The sequence below is a fragment of the Saccostrea echinata genome, unplaced genomic scaffold (genome assembly GCF_033153115.1).
Source record: "Saccostrea echinata isolate AGI-Se365-2 ecotype Australia unplaced genomic scaffold, CSIRO_AGI_Sech_v1 ptg000004l, whole genome shotgun sequence".
NCBI classification, from domain to species: Eukaryota; Metazoa; Mollusca; class Bivalvia; order Ostreida; family Ostreidae; genus Saccostrea; species Saccostrea echinata.
Window position 1 is genome coordinate 7,850,534 of NW_026889753.1, and position 18,353 is coordinate 7,868,886.

Consider the following 18,353-nt stretch of genomic DNA (forward strand, 5'->3'; position numbering starts at 1 on the left):
GATTTTTTTTCTTGTAGGAATAAAATGAACAAGTCCTCCTTGTGTAAAAAGAATGAGAAGCAAACCAAATTTGCAATCATTTATGTAGCGAAAGTTTGTAAGTAGTACTGGAAAGTTGTGCACATGTTATCCACATTACAAGGACACGAATGTTAACTACTTTGTGATTTTAAAGTTCATCTGTTAATTGCATTATGAAGCTATGAAGTTTTCATCAGTAGTTTTTTTTTTTTCCGGATTGAACTTAGATCTTAGTCTTTTGAATTTAAACATATTTATTGAAGATATCCTTAGTATTTATAAACATGCAATATTAATGAGGTTGAAAACCTTGTGATACCATCCTGCGCACAGTTAGATATACATGTTATATCTCCTTTACAGATCATATTTTGATCCTGGGAGTCGGTAGAGATTCTAAGGACATGGGAGAGGAGTTCCGAAGGAATCAACGAAAGGTAAGATAAAAACCTAAACATTTTAAAGATTTTTAGATTAGTCTCGTATATTGGAAGTAGTATAGTGTTTCTCGCTCAACAAATGGACACATATGTTCTATACAGTTGAGGAGGGAAGAATGTTGTTCAAGATAAATTGTTTTTTGTCATCGTCTATGACCTTGAGGGAATTCCAAAGGGAGACATATTCTTTATTGTACTTTAGTTGAACATGTTACAACTCTTGCAACTTTAACGCATATATCACACAAATACATGTATGCCAAAGAGGGCTGGATGTACTATGAAATGACACTAAATATCTGCTTTTTGTAGAGTCATTCAGTTGATCCATCTAAATACAAGGACACTGGGAATGAACAGTATCAGCGTGGTAAATTTGAAACAGCAGCTGACTACTACACCAAGGCAGCCAAGGCAGAGTAGGAATCTTAATTATAATCAAAATTTGTGACTGTAGGACTGGAACAAAATTTTATCATTTTACAAGTTACTTTGTAAATTATTTCAAAGTTAACTTGCTCATTTTGTTATTGAAACATATATTGAAATTCATGTGCCTGTATGTGCAATTTATTATCTCATTGCAGCCCATTTAACCACATTTACTTTGGAAATCGGGCGCAGACTTACACAAAGTTGAAAAGACATGAGGATGCATTGGCTGATGGACGCAGGGCTGTCACACTGAAACCAGACTACTGCAAAGTATGTAGGATACAGAGCTGTTTACAATTACGGAAATTCTGTATCCATCAGTGATTTTTCTACAATTTTTAAAAGGGGCCTGGGCCTTTATAATTGGGAAAAATCATCGACATTTGTGTCAAATTGGGAAAACCAATAAAATTTTAATTAACCTTAATTGAAAGGTAAAATGAAATATGTAAGTAAATGTTACATCATTTATTCAATTTATTTGCCACAAAATAACAAATTAGGCACAGTTCTACATTTTAAACTTTTTTTTAATTTTTGAAAGTTTTCAATACCGTAAATGTGACCGTCCTATATTTCAAATTTTTTTTTTTGCCATAATAGTAGATATAAGAGAAAATCCCTGAAATAGCCATTGAATTTAGGATAACCTGACATGATTTATTACAAATAATTTATTTTTCTAACAAATTATCAAAGCTTTATAAATTACCCTAATCACATTCCCGCAATTTCTCTGCAATGCTAGTTGCATCTGCCGGATGTAGAAACAGTTTGATTTTCGTGGAATCAGGGATGTATGTTGTAGAACTACTAGTAGTTTGATTTACAAATAAAGCTATGTTTCGTCAGTTCACATGCATCTTAGGATGTATTTACACAAAAATTTTATTTCTGTCTTGTAAATGCACAAAATATTCTGCTATTCCTCACCATTAATTTAAGAGTTTGAATGACAGAGAACGATAGCGTTCCATTTTAGATAAGTCGTACATAAAAATCTCAATATATTAAAAAACAACAGTGTTATTTATTTTGGGAAAAAAGCAACTGAAAAATTGGGGGAAAATCTGTAATTTTTGAGAGGGGAAAGGGCCGATATTCGGACCTAAATTGGGTGTAGAAAAGTCACTGTCCATCCAGGATTTTGATTTTAAAATATGGATTAAGGATTGACCTCAGAATATTACATTTCTGGGCTTTGTTCCCATTTCTGATTTTTCCTATGTCATATTAATCCTTTAGCAATGATAAAGATTCATTTTAAGACTTTGAAGACACTGTTTTTAATTCAGATTTTATTAATATATGATTCATGCTGATAAAACAGATAATAACATAATAATAAAAAAAATTACTCATATCTTACATTAGTTACCAAAGGTACATTAAGAAATTAAGCCAAGGTATTACCATCGTAAAAATTACTGGTAAGAAGCTAAAATTGCAGACAAAAATCATTTACATTACTGAAAACTGGAGGATGGGGTTAACACCTCTGAGGATATTTAAAGCTTCCTATATTAATTTTTTGTTACCACATATAACCTCTGACAATTGTTTATTATATAATATTTAGTAATATGTACATATATGCATGTACAGTAGAGTTGAATTTTACCTAATTTTACAGCCACAATAAGTAAAAACATACTGCTGTAATATTTATATGTAAATCTTAGTCAATGCACAAATGTATGGATTTGTAATTCTGCCATAAATTTCTTCTTCCAGGGACATTATAGATATGCTCAAGCCTTTGCTGATCTGGATAAACTGGATTATGCCTTAGCTGTAAACAAGAAAGGCTACATTCTGTGTAAGAAGTCACGCAACAAGAATATCAGTGAAACCAATCTAAATGAATTAGAACAACAAGGGAAGCGACTTCATATGGAGAGAGAATTAAAGATAAGAGAGGAGCGGGTTCGAATGGTTTTGGAGGATAAGGAATTTGCTGATAATTATATTGATGAAGAATTGCCTGCAGAGCTGAGAAATCTTCCTGGAAGGAAACGAGTGATAAAGCTGAGTGATGCCATTAAGGTCCTCAAGTAAGAACGTGGGTCTCTTGCTGTTAGACAAACTCTGTAACTTATTGTTTCAATTGATTCTATAAGTCATTGACACAGGACTATTAGAGTTACTTTGTTGTATCCAGAGTTTTCTTAAAGCCTATTATATTGAGATAAATAATAATGATATCATTATAAGCAGATCTACTCTGCAATCATATATACTTTCTTTATACATTTCTTTGCATATTACATAAGAAATTGCTCCTTTTTTTAAAGTCAAAGCACTAAATCCAGCATAGAAATCCCTGATGTTCCCACCAGTGATTCTTCAGCAGATGAAGAGGTAAATGTCATTATGACTGATTAAAAGGTTAATGTCATTATGACATGATGAAGAGGTTCATGTCATTATGACTGATGAAGAGGTTCATGTCATTATGACTGATGAAGAGGTTCATGTCATTATGACAGATGAAGAGGTTAATGTCATTATGACTGATGAAGAGGTAAATGTCATTATGACTGATGAAGAGGTAAATGTCATTATGACAATCAGATTAGGCTCTGTAAGTTAAAGTTTTAGCAATTGTTGCTTAAAATTCAAGGTTTTAAGATAAACTTCTGGAGAGTAGACAGTGCTAGGCTTATTCATGTTCTTTAATATTTTTAGGAACCTGTCAAGAAAGAACCTGTCAAGAAATTGCCAGAAAAGAAGGTACTTATTCTCAGTCTACTCAGATGTTGATTATATTTGGCAAACTCTATTGGAAACAAGTCAATCACATGTTCATTGTACATAGTTTTTCTAGCCATTATTTAAATTTTGTTTGCATGAATTTTTTTTCTTTATGAAATTAGGAAAAGAATAAAGTTCAACCAGAGCGTGTAGCTACAATTGAGCCAGACCTAACTAAGGAGCTTAAGAGTTTTACTGATGAGTTTGAACAGAAGAAGAGAGATCTGTGTATGAGTATAGAGGTCCTAGAGAAGGAGCAAGAGTTGAGGAACCTAGAAAAAGAACAAGAAATGAGAAGTCTAGTGGACGAGTTTCAGAAAGGAATCGAGGACAGGAAAGCTAACCTGGCAAGAATTGGCTTCATGGTAGATGACAATGAGGCAGGTGATGATGCTGATGATGATGATGATGAAGACGGGGAAGGAAATAGTAATAACAATGCACAGGTAATAATTGATAGAATTACATCTATAACACAGCACAGGTAATAATTGATAGAATCACATCTACAACACTGCACAGGTGATATTTACATGTAATATGGAATCAAATCTGATGTGATTCCATCAAGTGTAACCTGTGCTGTTTTGTCAATAACAATGGACAGTTACAGGTTATGAATGAAATCACAACATTAATAATGCACAGGTTACATTTGACAGAATGAAATCAATACCAATACAGGTAGATATTATTGGACTCACATCATAACGATGTATTTATATTTCTTGTGAATCACTTTGCGTACCAATAATGTACAAGTAAAAATTGATGATCATGAAATAAAGCGTTGTTTAGATTATTTCATTAAGATTTTTTTCATTTCATTTATAGTGGTTTCTCCTTGGAGCTAATATCAAAGTCAGGCCATCATTCCCATGTGACAAATTCTCACTGCTTTTCAATCAACAAATTTCATATTCACTTTATTACTAGAGAAAAGTTTACAGAAATCTTTATAGATAGGGGAGAATTTAAATGAGACAATCATAATATTGATACATGTATATCTTTATTTTGATTCGAAGAATATATCAGACATTTCAATCAGCAATTACAAATTCACTGGGAAAAACAAGGGTAAGCCCAGTGATTCAAGGTTTGGGGGGGGGGGGGGGGGGGGTGTTAAGATGGTAGCAGCTACATAGATCTATGATTTTCTAGTTATAGAGAAAATTTATGTATCAAAATACTGAAAATTTTAATGTCTAAAAAATTAAATTGTTTTCATACTTACTTTTAGACTAAGAAAGAGAAGAAAAGAAAAGGGGATAAAAAGAGACAAGAAGAGAGTCCCAATCCAGTTTTAAAGCAAGTATGTGTTCATCTTCTATCTTTATAAATATTTGTCAAGTTGTACTCTTTGGAGCCTCAAAAATTGGTTGAAGTAGTGGTTGCAAACTGTTTGTGTTTTATTTGATGTTCCAGCTTCCAGTCTGAAATACTCTAGTGGGATGTTGCCACATTACCATGTGTTGATAATGTTTTGTTTGATTTATCATGAATCTGTGAGAAGGGCTAGAGGACTTAGTCATCCACTTTGTCTATGGACAAATACACTGACAAAAATGGTGTCTGACTCTGCAGTTCTTTGCAGAATATTAATAAATCTGTTCCCTTTTTTTTTTTTTAGATGTTGTTGATGTTCTAGTGTCACATTAATTTGTTTTATTTGAACATCTAGCATAAGAGAGAGAAAGGTCCAGAAGAGAACAAAGAATCTACAGAACTGAAGAAATACCTAGGAGATGGATATGAGAAGTACTCCAAGGGCGACAAACAAAATGCAGTAACTGAATATGGCAAAGCTCTTAAAATGATTAACAAGCACACTCTCAAGGTAAGAAATCACAAATTTACATAGGAAAAATCTATAAAAAATCTTCTTCGCAAGAACAGCAAAGCCATGATTGGTCATATCTATATGCAAGCATCCTCAGGTAGTGTAGATTCAAGTTTGTTCAAATCATGACCCCTGGGGGTAGGGTGGGGCCACAATGGGTGATCAATGTTTTAGATAGGAATACATAGGAAAAAATCTTTAAACATCTTCTTCTCAAGAACAGCAAAGTCATGATTTGTCATATTTATATGCAAGCATACTCAGGTAGTGCATATTCAAGTTTGTTCAAATCATGACCCCTGGGGGTAGGGTGGGGCCACAATAGGCGATCAAAGTTTTTATATACAGTAGAACAGGGTTCGAAATTCACTATATACAACTCGCAAAACGCGAGTTAGAATTCCCAAATTGCGAGTTAAAAATTAGGTAACTCGCAAAAACTTGCGAGTTAATTTTTTTGCATTGAAACTGTAACAAAATTACATAGTATGACAGAACGCAATGCTTTTGATTTAAATCAGTAATTTAACTAAAAGTCACACTGTAGTTGTATTTTGTGTATTGTACAATAGTTACTTTTTCCTTAAGTTACATGTACAGCATGTATTTAATTTATATATAATTTAACTTTATATGAAAATTGCGAGTAGGCTTATAAAATTGCGAGTTCACTTTCTTGGTACTCGCAATTATTTGCGAGTTGTAATTTTAGGGAGTTTCTAACCCTGGTAGAAATACATAGGAAATAAAAATCTTCTCAAGAACAGCAAAGCCATGATTAGTCACATTTAAATGGAAGCATCGTTAGGTAGTGTAAATTCAAGTTTGTTCAAATCATGACCCCTAGGGGTAGGGTGGGGCCACAATGGGGGAATCAAAGTTTTACATAGGAATACGTAGGAAAAATCAGCAACAGCCATTTTGTGTCATATTAACTCAAAAGCATCCTTTTTAAATATTTTTTAGCAATTGCTTATTGAGAAAGTGAATGTGGTGGCCACTAAATACGCCTATGGAATCTCTGCAGTATCAACAGGAATCTATAAGGTACTTTATTCAGATCATCACAAAATAACAACTGTTATAGAAAATTAACTTCTGAAAAGGTTTTCAATGGGAACTTATTTTCTTGAAGATGATCATGGAAGGTATTGAGAAGTTTAACGACATTCGATCAAAGCATTCTGATGTTAGATTTCCTCTGGCATATTACGGACTAGGGAAGGCATATACATTTCTCAACAGGTATACATGTAGATGTTTTGTATTCTTATTTGCATGACTTATGATTTTTAATTCATTTAATGTACTTGTCTACATACATGTATCATTTCATTGGAAATTTATGTTAATGATCATTTATAAACTGCTTCTTCATCTCCCAATAGATTACTTTCCTATCTTTGAGATATATTTTGACAGTAAATGGAATATTATATCAATCACACTTTCAACAATATACATGTATCAGTCTAACATATCAGTTCACTAACAATGAATGGAAGCAATTCTCTATTTTTATACGCCCGTCTTTAGACGGGACGTATTATGTTATGGCGTTCATGTCCGTCCGTCTGTCTGTCTGTTAGCTTTTCTCGTGTCCGGCTCGTAACTTTAATACTATTAGGCCTAGGATTATCAAACTTTGTCAGCTGATACTTCTTGGGTAGACGGTGTGTCGCGCACAAAAAGTAGGTCGTTCTGACCTTTAATTAAGATGCTATGGCCAAATATGGAAAAATCCTGTCCGGCTCATAACTAGAAAACTATTAGACTTAGAATCATCAAACTTGGCCAGTTTATGCATCTTAGGTAGAAGGTGTGTCGCAACCTATTTCAAGGTTATTGTGACCTTTAATTTAAGTGAAATTTTAAAAAAAAAACTGTCTTTTTACTATTATATTACACAATTCCAAAAAATGTAAAAGTGTTGCAGTATCCTTATTAAAAAAATGTTAAAATCAAGAAAATACTTATTTTTTTCATTATATACTTTACAGCAATCTATAACAAATATAATGTTACAAGAGAAATTCCACCTCTCCCATGGGTGTAATTATCAAGCACTGGTCAAGGAGAATTTTGATAACAGAAAATTGCATGTCAAATTAGAGAGAAATTAATGAGTTTAGTGTGAGGAGCTAACTGGTAGAGCATCTCTGATCAAGCAGGTGTTATCTGTATCTCTTGGGAATTGGGCAGAGGAATCAGCCATGTTGGATTACATAGTTTTTGTGGGCTAGCCTAACTTTTAAAATGAATTTGGTGAAAAGTAATTAAAACTAATTTGATATTGTATTATATGTATTATTTAAACTAATTTGATATCTTATATTAATCTAATTAATTAAAACTAATTATACTCGGAAGGGGGGGGGGGGGTGATATTGGAAATAGCATGCCGGTTCTCCATATGAATTGCAGCTTAAAACCAGTCTGACATTGAGTCTAAAAAAAATCAAGTATTTAAAAAAAAAGTTTTAATTATGGTAGATAGTCCCTACAAATGTAAGAGTCAAGCAGAAACCTTATTAAAAATGTTGCATCAAGATTACATTTTTTTTCTTTTTATAAATCTTTGTAACAAATTGAAAAAAAGATCTTTGTTTTCAAATTTAATTTCAGTATGACATAAATATGCATTTTAATTGCACTACAAAGCAGATAGCGCAGATCCATTCATCCCTTGGGAGTAATGAGTGGACATGCATCCAGTTAAAGATTAATTAATGAGTTCAGTGTAGGAAGGCTAGCTGTCTCAATCATTTCTGTTAGAGCATATCTGATCAAGCACTTCTTATCTGTATCCTTTGGGAATTAAACAGAAGAACTGCTGGTCAGTTTATAGCATATTTCATTTGATGGCCAGTCCTTTATTTTAAAATTAATTTGGTATAGATTAAGTTGTTAAGATAAATTCATATTGAATAATATGATATTTTTATTTAATTTTTTGAAAATATCAACTAACAAATTTCAGAGCATCATGTCTCACAAATATAAAAAGGGGGGGGGGGGGGGGGGGGGCTGCAAATGGGCATTTGTCAAGCTCTAACCAGTTGAGGATCTATAATGTAATATTTGTTATAATTCATGCCTACACCACAGGAAATGTATAAACAAATATTATAAGGAATGGAAAAATCATGGAAATGCGTGTATCAAGGTTGACTTGATTTTCTTGCACTCTAAAATGTTTGTGATAATTGAACAATATTTGACGGGCGTATCATGCTGTGGCGGGGCACTTTATTATAAATGTTGATATTTTTTGTAGGTATGGACAAGCAATAGATTTTATTAAACATGGCCTTCACATGGTAAACAATGTGAAGTGCATCACCTTCTATTGGCCAGGAACAACCATAGTCATTGAGGAAAGTGTGCCTGATAAACTGCTTGTGAGTGTTTAAATACATGAAAAGTAGCAAATTTCATATGAAAGTATCATATTTTAGACCAAGTGCCAGATTTGTGGCTTACCTAAGTTATTGCAGTAAAACAGCAATGCTATGTGACTAATCTAAAACATTAACTTTTTACAGGCATTGCTGACAGATTTATTACATTTGGCCCTGAATCCCCCTCCACCCGATGCTACATGTCGAATACACTGTGACAGTGATGATGATAGAATTGTTATCTACCAGTCAGACCATGATTATAAAGTAAGATCCATTTTACTATACTGTTTGTGGTGTTGGGAAACTTTCAAGTATCTGGAAGATTTATGTTAAAATATCTTTGACAGAGTCTAATTACTTGTGTGTTATTTTTATCTAAGCATATAGACTGAATTTTTAAACTTCTACCTTGAATTTGGAAAAAAAAGGTGGTTGATGATTAAGTTCACCTTTTAAGTTTGGAAATTTGAATCCCACAAAAAGTATTATAAAATTTTATTTCAAAAGCAATAATGTAAGATTTCCTTTGTGTGACTGCTCCGAAGGAGGAAAATAAAACTAGTTCTTAATGGGTTATTCCACTCTTTGCCTTGGTCAAATGTCATTATTTTTTGCAGTGATAATTACCTTCATGTGCTTATGAATATTGAGTATTTATGATTTTATGATCCTTGAAATCTCTTAATACATGTACCTTTATAATTATTCTGATCAAGCTGTTGGCATTTGTAGGTCACCTGAGTGACTCTGGTGACCTATTGCTCTGTTTTCTTCCATTATCTTGTGTGGATGGTAAACTTTTGAATACTGTCAGTTTCTTCTCTGGAACTGCTCAACCAATTCAAACCAATATAGGTATGTATCATGTATGGGTAACAAGGAACACAAACTTTAAATTTCTTGTCCATAGTCTGTGTGGGTCTGCCGGGTTGGACAATGTGTGTGCACTCATGGCGCAGGGTGGAAACAAGTTTGTCTTATTATATTGAACATGCATATTAAATATAACAGCTAGCCAGTTAACATGATTATTATGAAGACTTGTCCCTCAGCCCAAAGTATGAAATTTGTTCAGTCCCCAGGCTAGGGCTAAGTTGGTCATATATGAAAGTACATTACAACTCTGAAAACATACTGTTGTTTCATTAATAATCATGGGCATCAATTTTCATTGATTTAGTAAAAATCTTAGTTTTGAGGATGCGTAAATTCAAGGATAATGGTCCTACCACTACCTTTTCATTTTTTCTCTCACTTTATGCTTCTGTGGGAACATTCACGCCATTTACAATTTTAAGAGTTTATAATATATTTAAAAACGAGTACAAGCAGTATATTTATTTTTTGCTCGTGTGTATTTTTAAAAGTGGGAACATTCAAGCATTTAGAGACTTATTTTCACAAGCACAGCATGTTGTTTCTATACTTGACAGTGACATTGAGACCTCCTTGTTTGTAGAACAAACTGTTAACACATCCACACTTGCTGGATACTTCACGCTTAAACATGCAAAATGGACAACAAACAAGCCTTGAAGGGTCGCAGGACTTCCGCAACATACCTGGGTACATACCCATTATCTCGTTTTTAACAAAAAAAAATGTTTTTAAATAAAAGTCAAATTAGCATTAAATTGTGTTTACAATTTGTATGATTTTAACCTATTATGAACAGAGAGGTATGAATTATTTCTACTGGAATATTTATTTAACGATAATTTGTGTTTTCATTGAGCAGGTGATAATTGGGATTTGACCATTAGATTGTTTGAGAATAATACATTTACACCTGATTATCATCCTTGGGGGTAATACCACTGATTGGTATATGCACCTTGTTGACAGATCTACATTATCTTTGTTTATCTTTTTGCAAATATTAAAACATTTTGACTCAAAATTGCCAGATAATTATCAAATAGTATTTTTTCTTAAAAAAAAATTCTAAACATGATAAAATATGTTTAAAAAGTCTGCCTGTTGGGAAAAATTGGAGGAGGGTATTTGCATATAGTAATAAAAATTGGAATAGGCTTTTTGAAGGTTTATCATAAATCAAAATGGAGGCACCAAACGTAAATGAACATTTTATTTCTTGGATCAACTCAACAATGAAATCCAAGAAAATTGGTGTTCCATGAATAATGATGAAACTACAGTACTTCGTTTCTCATGGGCACATAGTAGGCAAATTGTTTGCATGATTATAATGGGCAGCTAGCCCTCTGCAAAAATAATAGAATTCATGTTCCCAGGTTCCAGGGATCAGGCACAAGGGTGTGCTTAAGTTAGTCATTTATTGAAATAATTATACAGTGTACCTTATCTTTTTACTCCTGGACTTCTAGGAGACAATTTGTATAAAAGAAAACCATATTATTTTGTCTCATGAGACCGGAGTTCTAGTTCCAGGAGAAGCTAAAGTAGTTATACCCTGAGAAACTCATAATACTCAGGTAACTGTCAAGGCCTATGGGCCTCTTGTTTTGATTATCCTATAATGTTTAACTCTGGATATTTTTTTCAGCAAGTTGTATGACATATTTTGATACAAATCTTGTCAGCAGAGTAAGGACTTTGTTGGTAGAGTAGATTTCTAACTTTGTAAGAAAGAATAGATAGGGAAAGATATCTGAAAGTATTCCAGATCTACTGTAGTAGTAAATAATGACAGCCAAAATGAGTCTCGTTGTTTGAGGATTTGATTGTGATGTCACAATGCCGCTCACTGACCCTCCGGTGAATACGGCTTCAAATCCAATGAATATGTAGTGTTATGAACCGTTTGCATTTGTATAGATTATATAGGGACTATAAAAAGACTATATAATAATCTGTCATATTCATTCTCAACTGTGAAGGGTATGTCCATTTTCTAGTAAGAGTGTAAACTTTGACTGTTTTACTTAGTTAGCATTCTTGTGTTTCAGGGATTTGTCAGAGTTATCTGTCAAGCCAAATGTAAAATAGAATTCCATTATAACTGTTGGAGAGTCTACAAATCCAAACAGGGAGAAAAAATTGGGGATAAGGTAGGAATTCATGGCATGTTTTAAATGCATCTGTAATGTATGGTTCAATAAATGATTCCCTTGCATTTAGAGGAGCATTTTACCTTTTATTTATTTTGTTCCATAATTATACAGTTGAACTTCGGTATCTTGAACATCAATATTTCAAATACAGAGGATATGTCGAAGTGATTTGGAAGTCCCAAGCACTTTTTCTTTAAGTATTTTCCCTCAATATCTTGAATTTCCAGATATCTCAGATGTTTTTTCTCAGTCTTATCTAGTTTGAGATAACAAGGTTTGACTGTATATTACATCTGATACCTGTGGACAACCCCATTAGTCAAAGCTTTGTTGTCTGTTATTAAAATATGAGCCCTTTGAGATGGGGACCATGTTAATGAATTATTTCATAATAGTAGTGAACAGAATTGTATTGTCTTTTAGGATATGTTGGAAAAACCATGTCCTACCCCTAACTGTGGTACAGTCATCGTAAAAATATCAATATTCAGACCAGATACTAATGAGAAAATTGTAAGTATTGTAAAAGGTGTGAATTAGCATTAATTACATCAGGAAATGTTAAGTTTGAAAGACTGAATCACAGAGAAAAATGACTCATCCTAGAATTTTCTTTTTCCAGTTTGAATCAGAGAAAGCAGAAACAAATAAAAAGCAGGAGAAGAAGAAAAAGCCAGTATTGAAGATGCCTCCATCGAGTCAAGATAAAATTCAGAAAAAGATGGAGAAAAAGGAACAGAAAATGAAAAAGAAGATGGAGAATAAAGAAGAGAAATCTGATCTTGTGGAAGACGTGGAACAGATGCTTCAGGATAAACCTGAGAGTCAAAGGCCTGGGGTGGCAACAGGTAGGTTATATATTGGTAGATATTCTTCTTCACTGAACTTCAATTCAGCTTTATGGAATTCAAAGTGTCTGCTTTCTAACACTAGACTTTCATTAGAACTTTTTGTTTCATGACACTAATCATAAAGGTATATTTATTGTAAGAAGCCGTATTGTTTTCAAAACTCCAGCATTAGTTAAAACAGTGTTTGTGTTTCATCATTCATCTTTTCCTGTATCGTGTATTATCAGAGTGTAAATGTATTCTACTCTGTGAGGATTCTTGTGATATTTCAGGGGGAGAGGCAGGGAAAGGGGAAGTTAAACTCCCTGATCACACAAAGCCAGTTTCTGTTCTTCGCAAAGATGACGAGGATGTGAAACTCAGCAAGTACAAGGTAAGAAGATTTGTGCCTTAAAGTTAGACAACTTCCTCTAAGTGGCAAAATTACTTGTTACCATTTCTAAAAGTGTTCATGTAAGGTAAGAAGATTTGTGCCTAAAAATTAGACAACTTCCACTTAGTGGCAAAATTACTTGTTACCATTTCTAAAAGTGTTCATGTAAGGTAAGAAGGCCTGGAATTTGACATATTACAGAGCTGCCAACCTTTACAATTTTGGTGTAAGGCTTACGATTTGAGCGTCTAAAATGCGCCTTAAGATTTATCTATTTATCCTTACGATCTCTGTTTCTCTCCGTCAAACATTTAAAATACTGGTATTTTCATAGCTGTCCACCTTCAGTTTTCACTATTATAATACAAAAGTCATAATCCTTACAGCACTTGCATGTATTTTCATTGTCATTGTCCGTTTTTATGCTAACTTGTGTTCTAAATCATTTTAAGGTCAAGATCTAGTAAATGATTTTAGACTGTCTTTTTAGTGCTAGATCCATTATGACGTCATAATTGATTTAAGTTTATTTTTTCCCGTACTTTACAGCTGTAATAGAATTATGTGGGAAATGAAGCATTTTGATTTTATTCAATTTGAAATCATGTCAAAAGTAACCCCGATATCTATATTCAATTTAATATCATTTTGAAGTAGAGGTTAAGAAGAAACGAAAAACCGTTTTCTGAGAAACTGTAGGCAATATTGCTACATTTCTTTTATCTGAGATGGAAAAATCTCGGAAATTTATACCTGACTTTCTTCGGTTTTCATTAAAAATTACAGTTTGAAATATGTTTTTTCGTCTAGTTTATCAAAAAATTATGTCCCGAAACACCTTATTTTACCAAGCTATATTTGTAAAGGGTCATTAAAAGAACTCATTTCTCAAATTTGAAAAATCTGTAGGCACCTTTCATTTACTAGATCTTGACCTTAAGGTATATTTAGCTGGGGGCCTAAGGGGCCTATGGCCTTCCTCCTTACGATTTTTCATTTGATGATGTTGGCAGTTCTAATATTACCTGGCACTGAAACAGTGAATATGTTTCCCTCATGAGAACAAATATCAGAGCAACTGTTTAAGTGATACATTTCTAATTAGTATAAAAGTTAATACAGTGCCATTAAATTGCAAAAAATACTGTTTATTTCAGGGAACTAAAAAACAGAAGAACAAGAAAAAGAAAGAGAAGGCTGTAAAACAGACCATCCCTGTGGAAGTGAACTTTACAGATGAAAAGGAGAAGACTTTGCTGAATGAGCACTCCATTCCAGACTCTCCAACTAAGTAAAAATGAAAAAGACTATGCATGAATGATTGAATGAATGAATTAATTGATAATGAAAATCTGCATAACAAGTTATTTGAGATATTTAAGTTGAGATTTAGGTTTACACTAAGTTAGGACCATTACTGCTAATTTATACATATCTCTGTTATTTGACATACTGTTGTTCAAGATGTGGAAGTTGAAAATGTATTCTGTTCATATCTTAGCCATGATAATATGAAATGGATGAAATTCACCTTTATTGGTCTCTGCATATAAGGACTTGTATTTTATTTTACTTCATTATTTATTCTTTGTAGAGACTTTTCCGTACCAACAAACATTCATGAGAAGGTTCAGGCTTTTGAAAGCTCATACGAATCCAAAATAGGGAAGACTTTGTATGATGAAATTACAGAAAATCTTTTCTCGTAAGTACATTAACACCACAGGCTTGAATTCTTCTCTTTGTATTAAGCCAAAGTGCTTGAAATTTCTTCACATACATGTATGTTCACTTCATATGTTTCTGGTAGTTCAGGCTAATATGAAGAGAATACAAGGTATAGTGTATATTTTAAAGTATTTGCTTGACAAAGAAATTTTATTTTTATTCAAATGGGAAAATTTTCATCAAATACATGTATCTTTCAGATATATGTAGTACCGGAGATATACATGTAAGTGATTATATCTACAAAGGTCAATAATGGATTTTCTTTTGTAGATTTTTTGAGGATCTTCTTAAAGCACATGGACCACTTCATATAGAGGATGGTAAGCTTACCTCCATGATTGAAGATTTCCCAAAGGATGCTAAGGAAAAAATAGAACAAGTGGGAGGACTTAGCAATTTTCTTAAACAGTCACTGAAATTTGCAATGATAGATGACATTGTGTGTTTGTTAAAGGATTCAGTGAAAGCTAGGGAAATATCACTGGCTCGTGGCCAGGCTAGACAGACGTTAATCATGAGTAACTCAAATAATGTGTGGAAAACAGTAGGAAAACATTCAAACTCTGCTAGAAGTGATAATCAAAGTGATATATTTTCTCCTTCAACTTCTTTCAATTCATCTGCAAGTTGTGTGACAAGTGAAGAAAAAATCAAAACATTCCCCAGTCCCTACCCTGTGATTGCATCAGGTGTGGATTCATTGGACGACTTTGGTAGTGTAATAAAAAAAGGATCCATCGCAAGTTTGGACGATGATTTTGACTTGGGGCCAACAAGATCAGGCTCCAAAATGGACAGCATTGATGACATTCATTTGATATCACCAACAAAAAAGAAGAAAAATAAGAACAAGATAAGTCCGAAGGATCTAGATGCTATAGATTCTCTGTCTTCATCCTCTGATAGTGACAGTGATTCAGCAAGTGATGATGAGACAGAGAGCCTGAATTCAGATTTTTCTAGCACAAGATCAGGCAGAGCCTCCTCCAGTGTCAAGCTTCAGACTGAAAATGGAAGAGTAGGTGACTTAAAACAAAACCTGGATGTATCCAGTCGGAGTAGTTCCAAGTCGGATCTGAGTGAAAGATCCGGAAGTGATTTGTCGTATGATCTTATGGCAAAGGCCTATAGGAGTTCTCCTGTGGCATCCACATTTGTGAAGGACAAATCTTTTTTCATGTCTAGTTCCCCTACAGTGTCTGAGAATGGACGTGCTTCAGATAAAACTTGGCAAGGACTTGCAGTGCCACAGCCTCTAAAAATCCCTTCTCAGTTCTCTCAGATGCCCCCTGTTATGTCACTTCAGTCAGAGGCTAGTATTGCTGCAGAAAAGGAAATCAATAGAATAGACACTGAGATGGTTAAGGAGATTGCAGATGATGTGGTTGAAAGACTCTTCTTGGGGAAGAATGTTTCCCCTGCAGAACGTCAAGAGACATATAACCGTGTTACACAAGATATATGGAAAGACTTCAAGAAAAAGCAAAGTTCAGTTTCTTCAGTTTGGCCATTAGACAACAAGTCTCTGTACTCACAAATGTCTATGAGCTCTTTGGATAAAAGACAGAAGAAAAATTATGCTGAACATTTCATGAAAAGTCATTATCAGAAAAATTTGACGGACCCTTTGCAACAAACACCAAGCTGTCATCCACCCTCAACTTCCACTTTCCCTTATTCTAGCAAACCTCCTATATCCACAGTTGACAACAGTTTTCCAGCTTTACACACAATGGAGAGAATTCCCCCTCCCCTTTCTTTACCCATTTCTTTGTCAACGGTCAACAGTTACAATTCAAACGCACCACTTTCTACAGTGAACCCAAGTATCTGGTCAAGTACTTCAGAGACTAGTGTCAGTGAGGGTATTTCTTGTATTCCAAATGTTTCAAATTTTTCTACTCCCCCACCCCCTTTAAATCTTCCGTCTTTTGCATCCGGACCATTTAGTAGTATATCTATAGGGACGTCAGTGACTGAATCATCTGTTTCGTCTACTCTGTCCACTGTTTTTGGGAGTCATGCTGATAAAGGCAGTCAAATCTGTGTGGAAAAACGAGACAGTGAGATGAACACTGATCCGTATGAGCCATACAGGATAGAATATTTACGTAGTCAAGAGGATTGTGAACAAATGAAGAACAATATGGCCAGATTGCAGTCTCAAGTCCAGGAACGAGATGCGATGCTAAGGGAATGGACCATTAAAGCACAGGTATGATAATGTTGGATGTTGTCACTTGGGCATGTATAATATTCTTATTTTTTGTGAATTTGTCACATCCTAAAACTCTTGTAGTAGACATGGTAGAGGTAGCAAATAACAAGGCATCATGTAAATATATTACAGAAGTCCATTTAGGACCTATCAAAAAAGATTTTTGAATTCAAACATGTCAAAAGAACAAATTGTCAGATCTGTTAAAATGAAAATTTAATATTTAATTCCGTATATCAGTTTTAATTTGGTATTACACATTCATTTCAACAAAACGTCAAGAGTAATTAAATGAAATCATAATTAGCTCTTCTGAGCCAAAGGTCACTTCAAAGTTGACCAAAAATTACATTTTATTAAAATGTTGATATTTTGCTTACTATAAGGACTAGGATCATCAAATCTTGTCAGTTGGTGCATCTAAGGACCTCATATCATGTTGACTCAAAAGTAGGTCACGGTGACCTACTTTTTAAATTTTGCGGCCATTCTTTTTCAAAATGATTTAGAGGCATATTTTGAACAATTTAAGGCCTATGATCATCAAACTTTGTCAGTTGATGCATCTTGGGTCCTCAAAGTACGTCAACTAAAATGTAGGTCACCTTGACCTACTTTTTGAATTTTATGGCTAATCTTTTTTAAAACAATTAAGGTCATTAATTCGAATACGGGGAGGCTTAGAATCATTAAATCTTGTAAGATGATGCATCATGGGGCCATAAAACATATTTATTAAAAAGTAGGTCACAGTGACCTACTTTTTGAACTTTGCAGGCATTCGATTTCAAAGCGTTTTAGAGGCATAATTTGGACATTTTAAGTCCTATGATCATAAAACTTTGTAAGTTGATGCATCTTGGGTCCTCAAAAAAGGTCAACTGAAAAGTAGGTCACCGTGACCTACTTTTCAATTTATATGACTATAATTAAATATTTCAGATACTAATTGGCTTAGAATCATTAAACTTTGTCAGTTGATGCATCTTGGGTCTTCGGAGTAGGTCGACTAAAAAGTAGGTCACAGTGACCTACTTTTGAAAATTTATGGTGTTAATTAAATATTTCGGGTACTAATTGGCTTAGAATCATCAAACTTTGTCAGTTGATGCATCTTGGGTCTTCAGAGTAGGTCGACTAAAAAGTAGGTCACCATGACCTACTTTTGAAAATTTATGGCTTTAATTAAATATTTCGGGTACTAATTGGCTTAGAATCATAAACTTTGTCAGTTTATGCGTCATGGGT

The 18,353-nt window shown here is 33.7% G+C and overlaps 1 protein-coding gene across 1 annotated transcript in view; it reads left to right on the plus strand.

Moving 5' to 3' along the window:
* LOC133179105 (E3 ubiquitin-protein ligase TTC3-like) overlaps positions 1-18,353 on the plus strand; it is a 52,866-nt gene that overhangs the window by 6,397 nt on the left and 28,116 nt on the right. Inside the window, exons 6-26 of the mRNA XM_061313843.1 lie at positions 18-97; positions 385-458; positions 774-880; positions 1,049-1,166; positions 2,631-2,950; positions 3,191-3,257; positions 3,585-3,629; positions 3,773-4,096; positions 4,894-4,965; positions 5,335-5,490; positions 6,460-6,540; positions 6,629-6,738; positions 8,771-8,894; positions 9,039-9,161; positions 11,828-11,929; positions 12,356-12,445; positions 12,555-12,780; positions 13,056-13,156; positions 14,314-14,447; positions 14,751-14,861; positions 15,158-17,102. Of these exons, the coding sequence (XP_061169827.1) occupies positions 18-97; positions 385-458; positions 774-880; positions 1,049-1,166; positions 2,631-2,950; positions 3,191-3,257; positions 3,585-3,629; positions 3,773-4,096; positions 4,894-4,965; positions 5,335-5,490; positions 6,460-6,540; positions 6,629-6,738; positions 8,771-8,894; positions 9,039-9,161; positions 11,828-11,929; positions 12,356-12,445; positions 12,555-12,780; positions 13,056-13,156; positions 14,314-14,447; positions 14,751-14,861; positions 15,158-17,102 (4,510 nt within the window). The remainder of the gene's footprint in view (positions 1-17; positions 98-384; positions 459-773; positions 881-1,048; positions 1,167-2,630; positions 2,951-3,190; positions 3,258-3,584; positions 3,630-3,772; positions 4,097-4,893; positions 4,966-5,334; positions 5,491-6,459; positions 6,541-6,628; positions 6,739-8,770; positions 8,895-9,038; positions 9,162-11,827; positions 11,930-12,355; positions 12,446-12,554; positions 12,781-13,055; positions 13,157-14,313; positions 14,448-14,750; positions 14,862-15,157; positions 17,103-18,353) is intronic.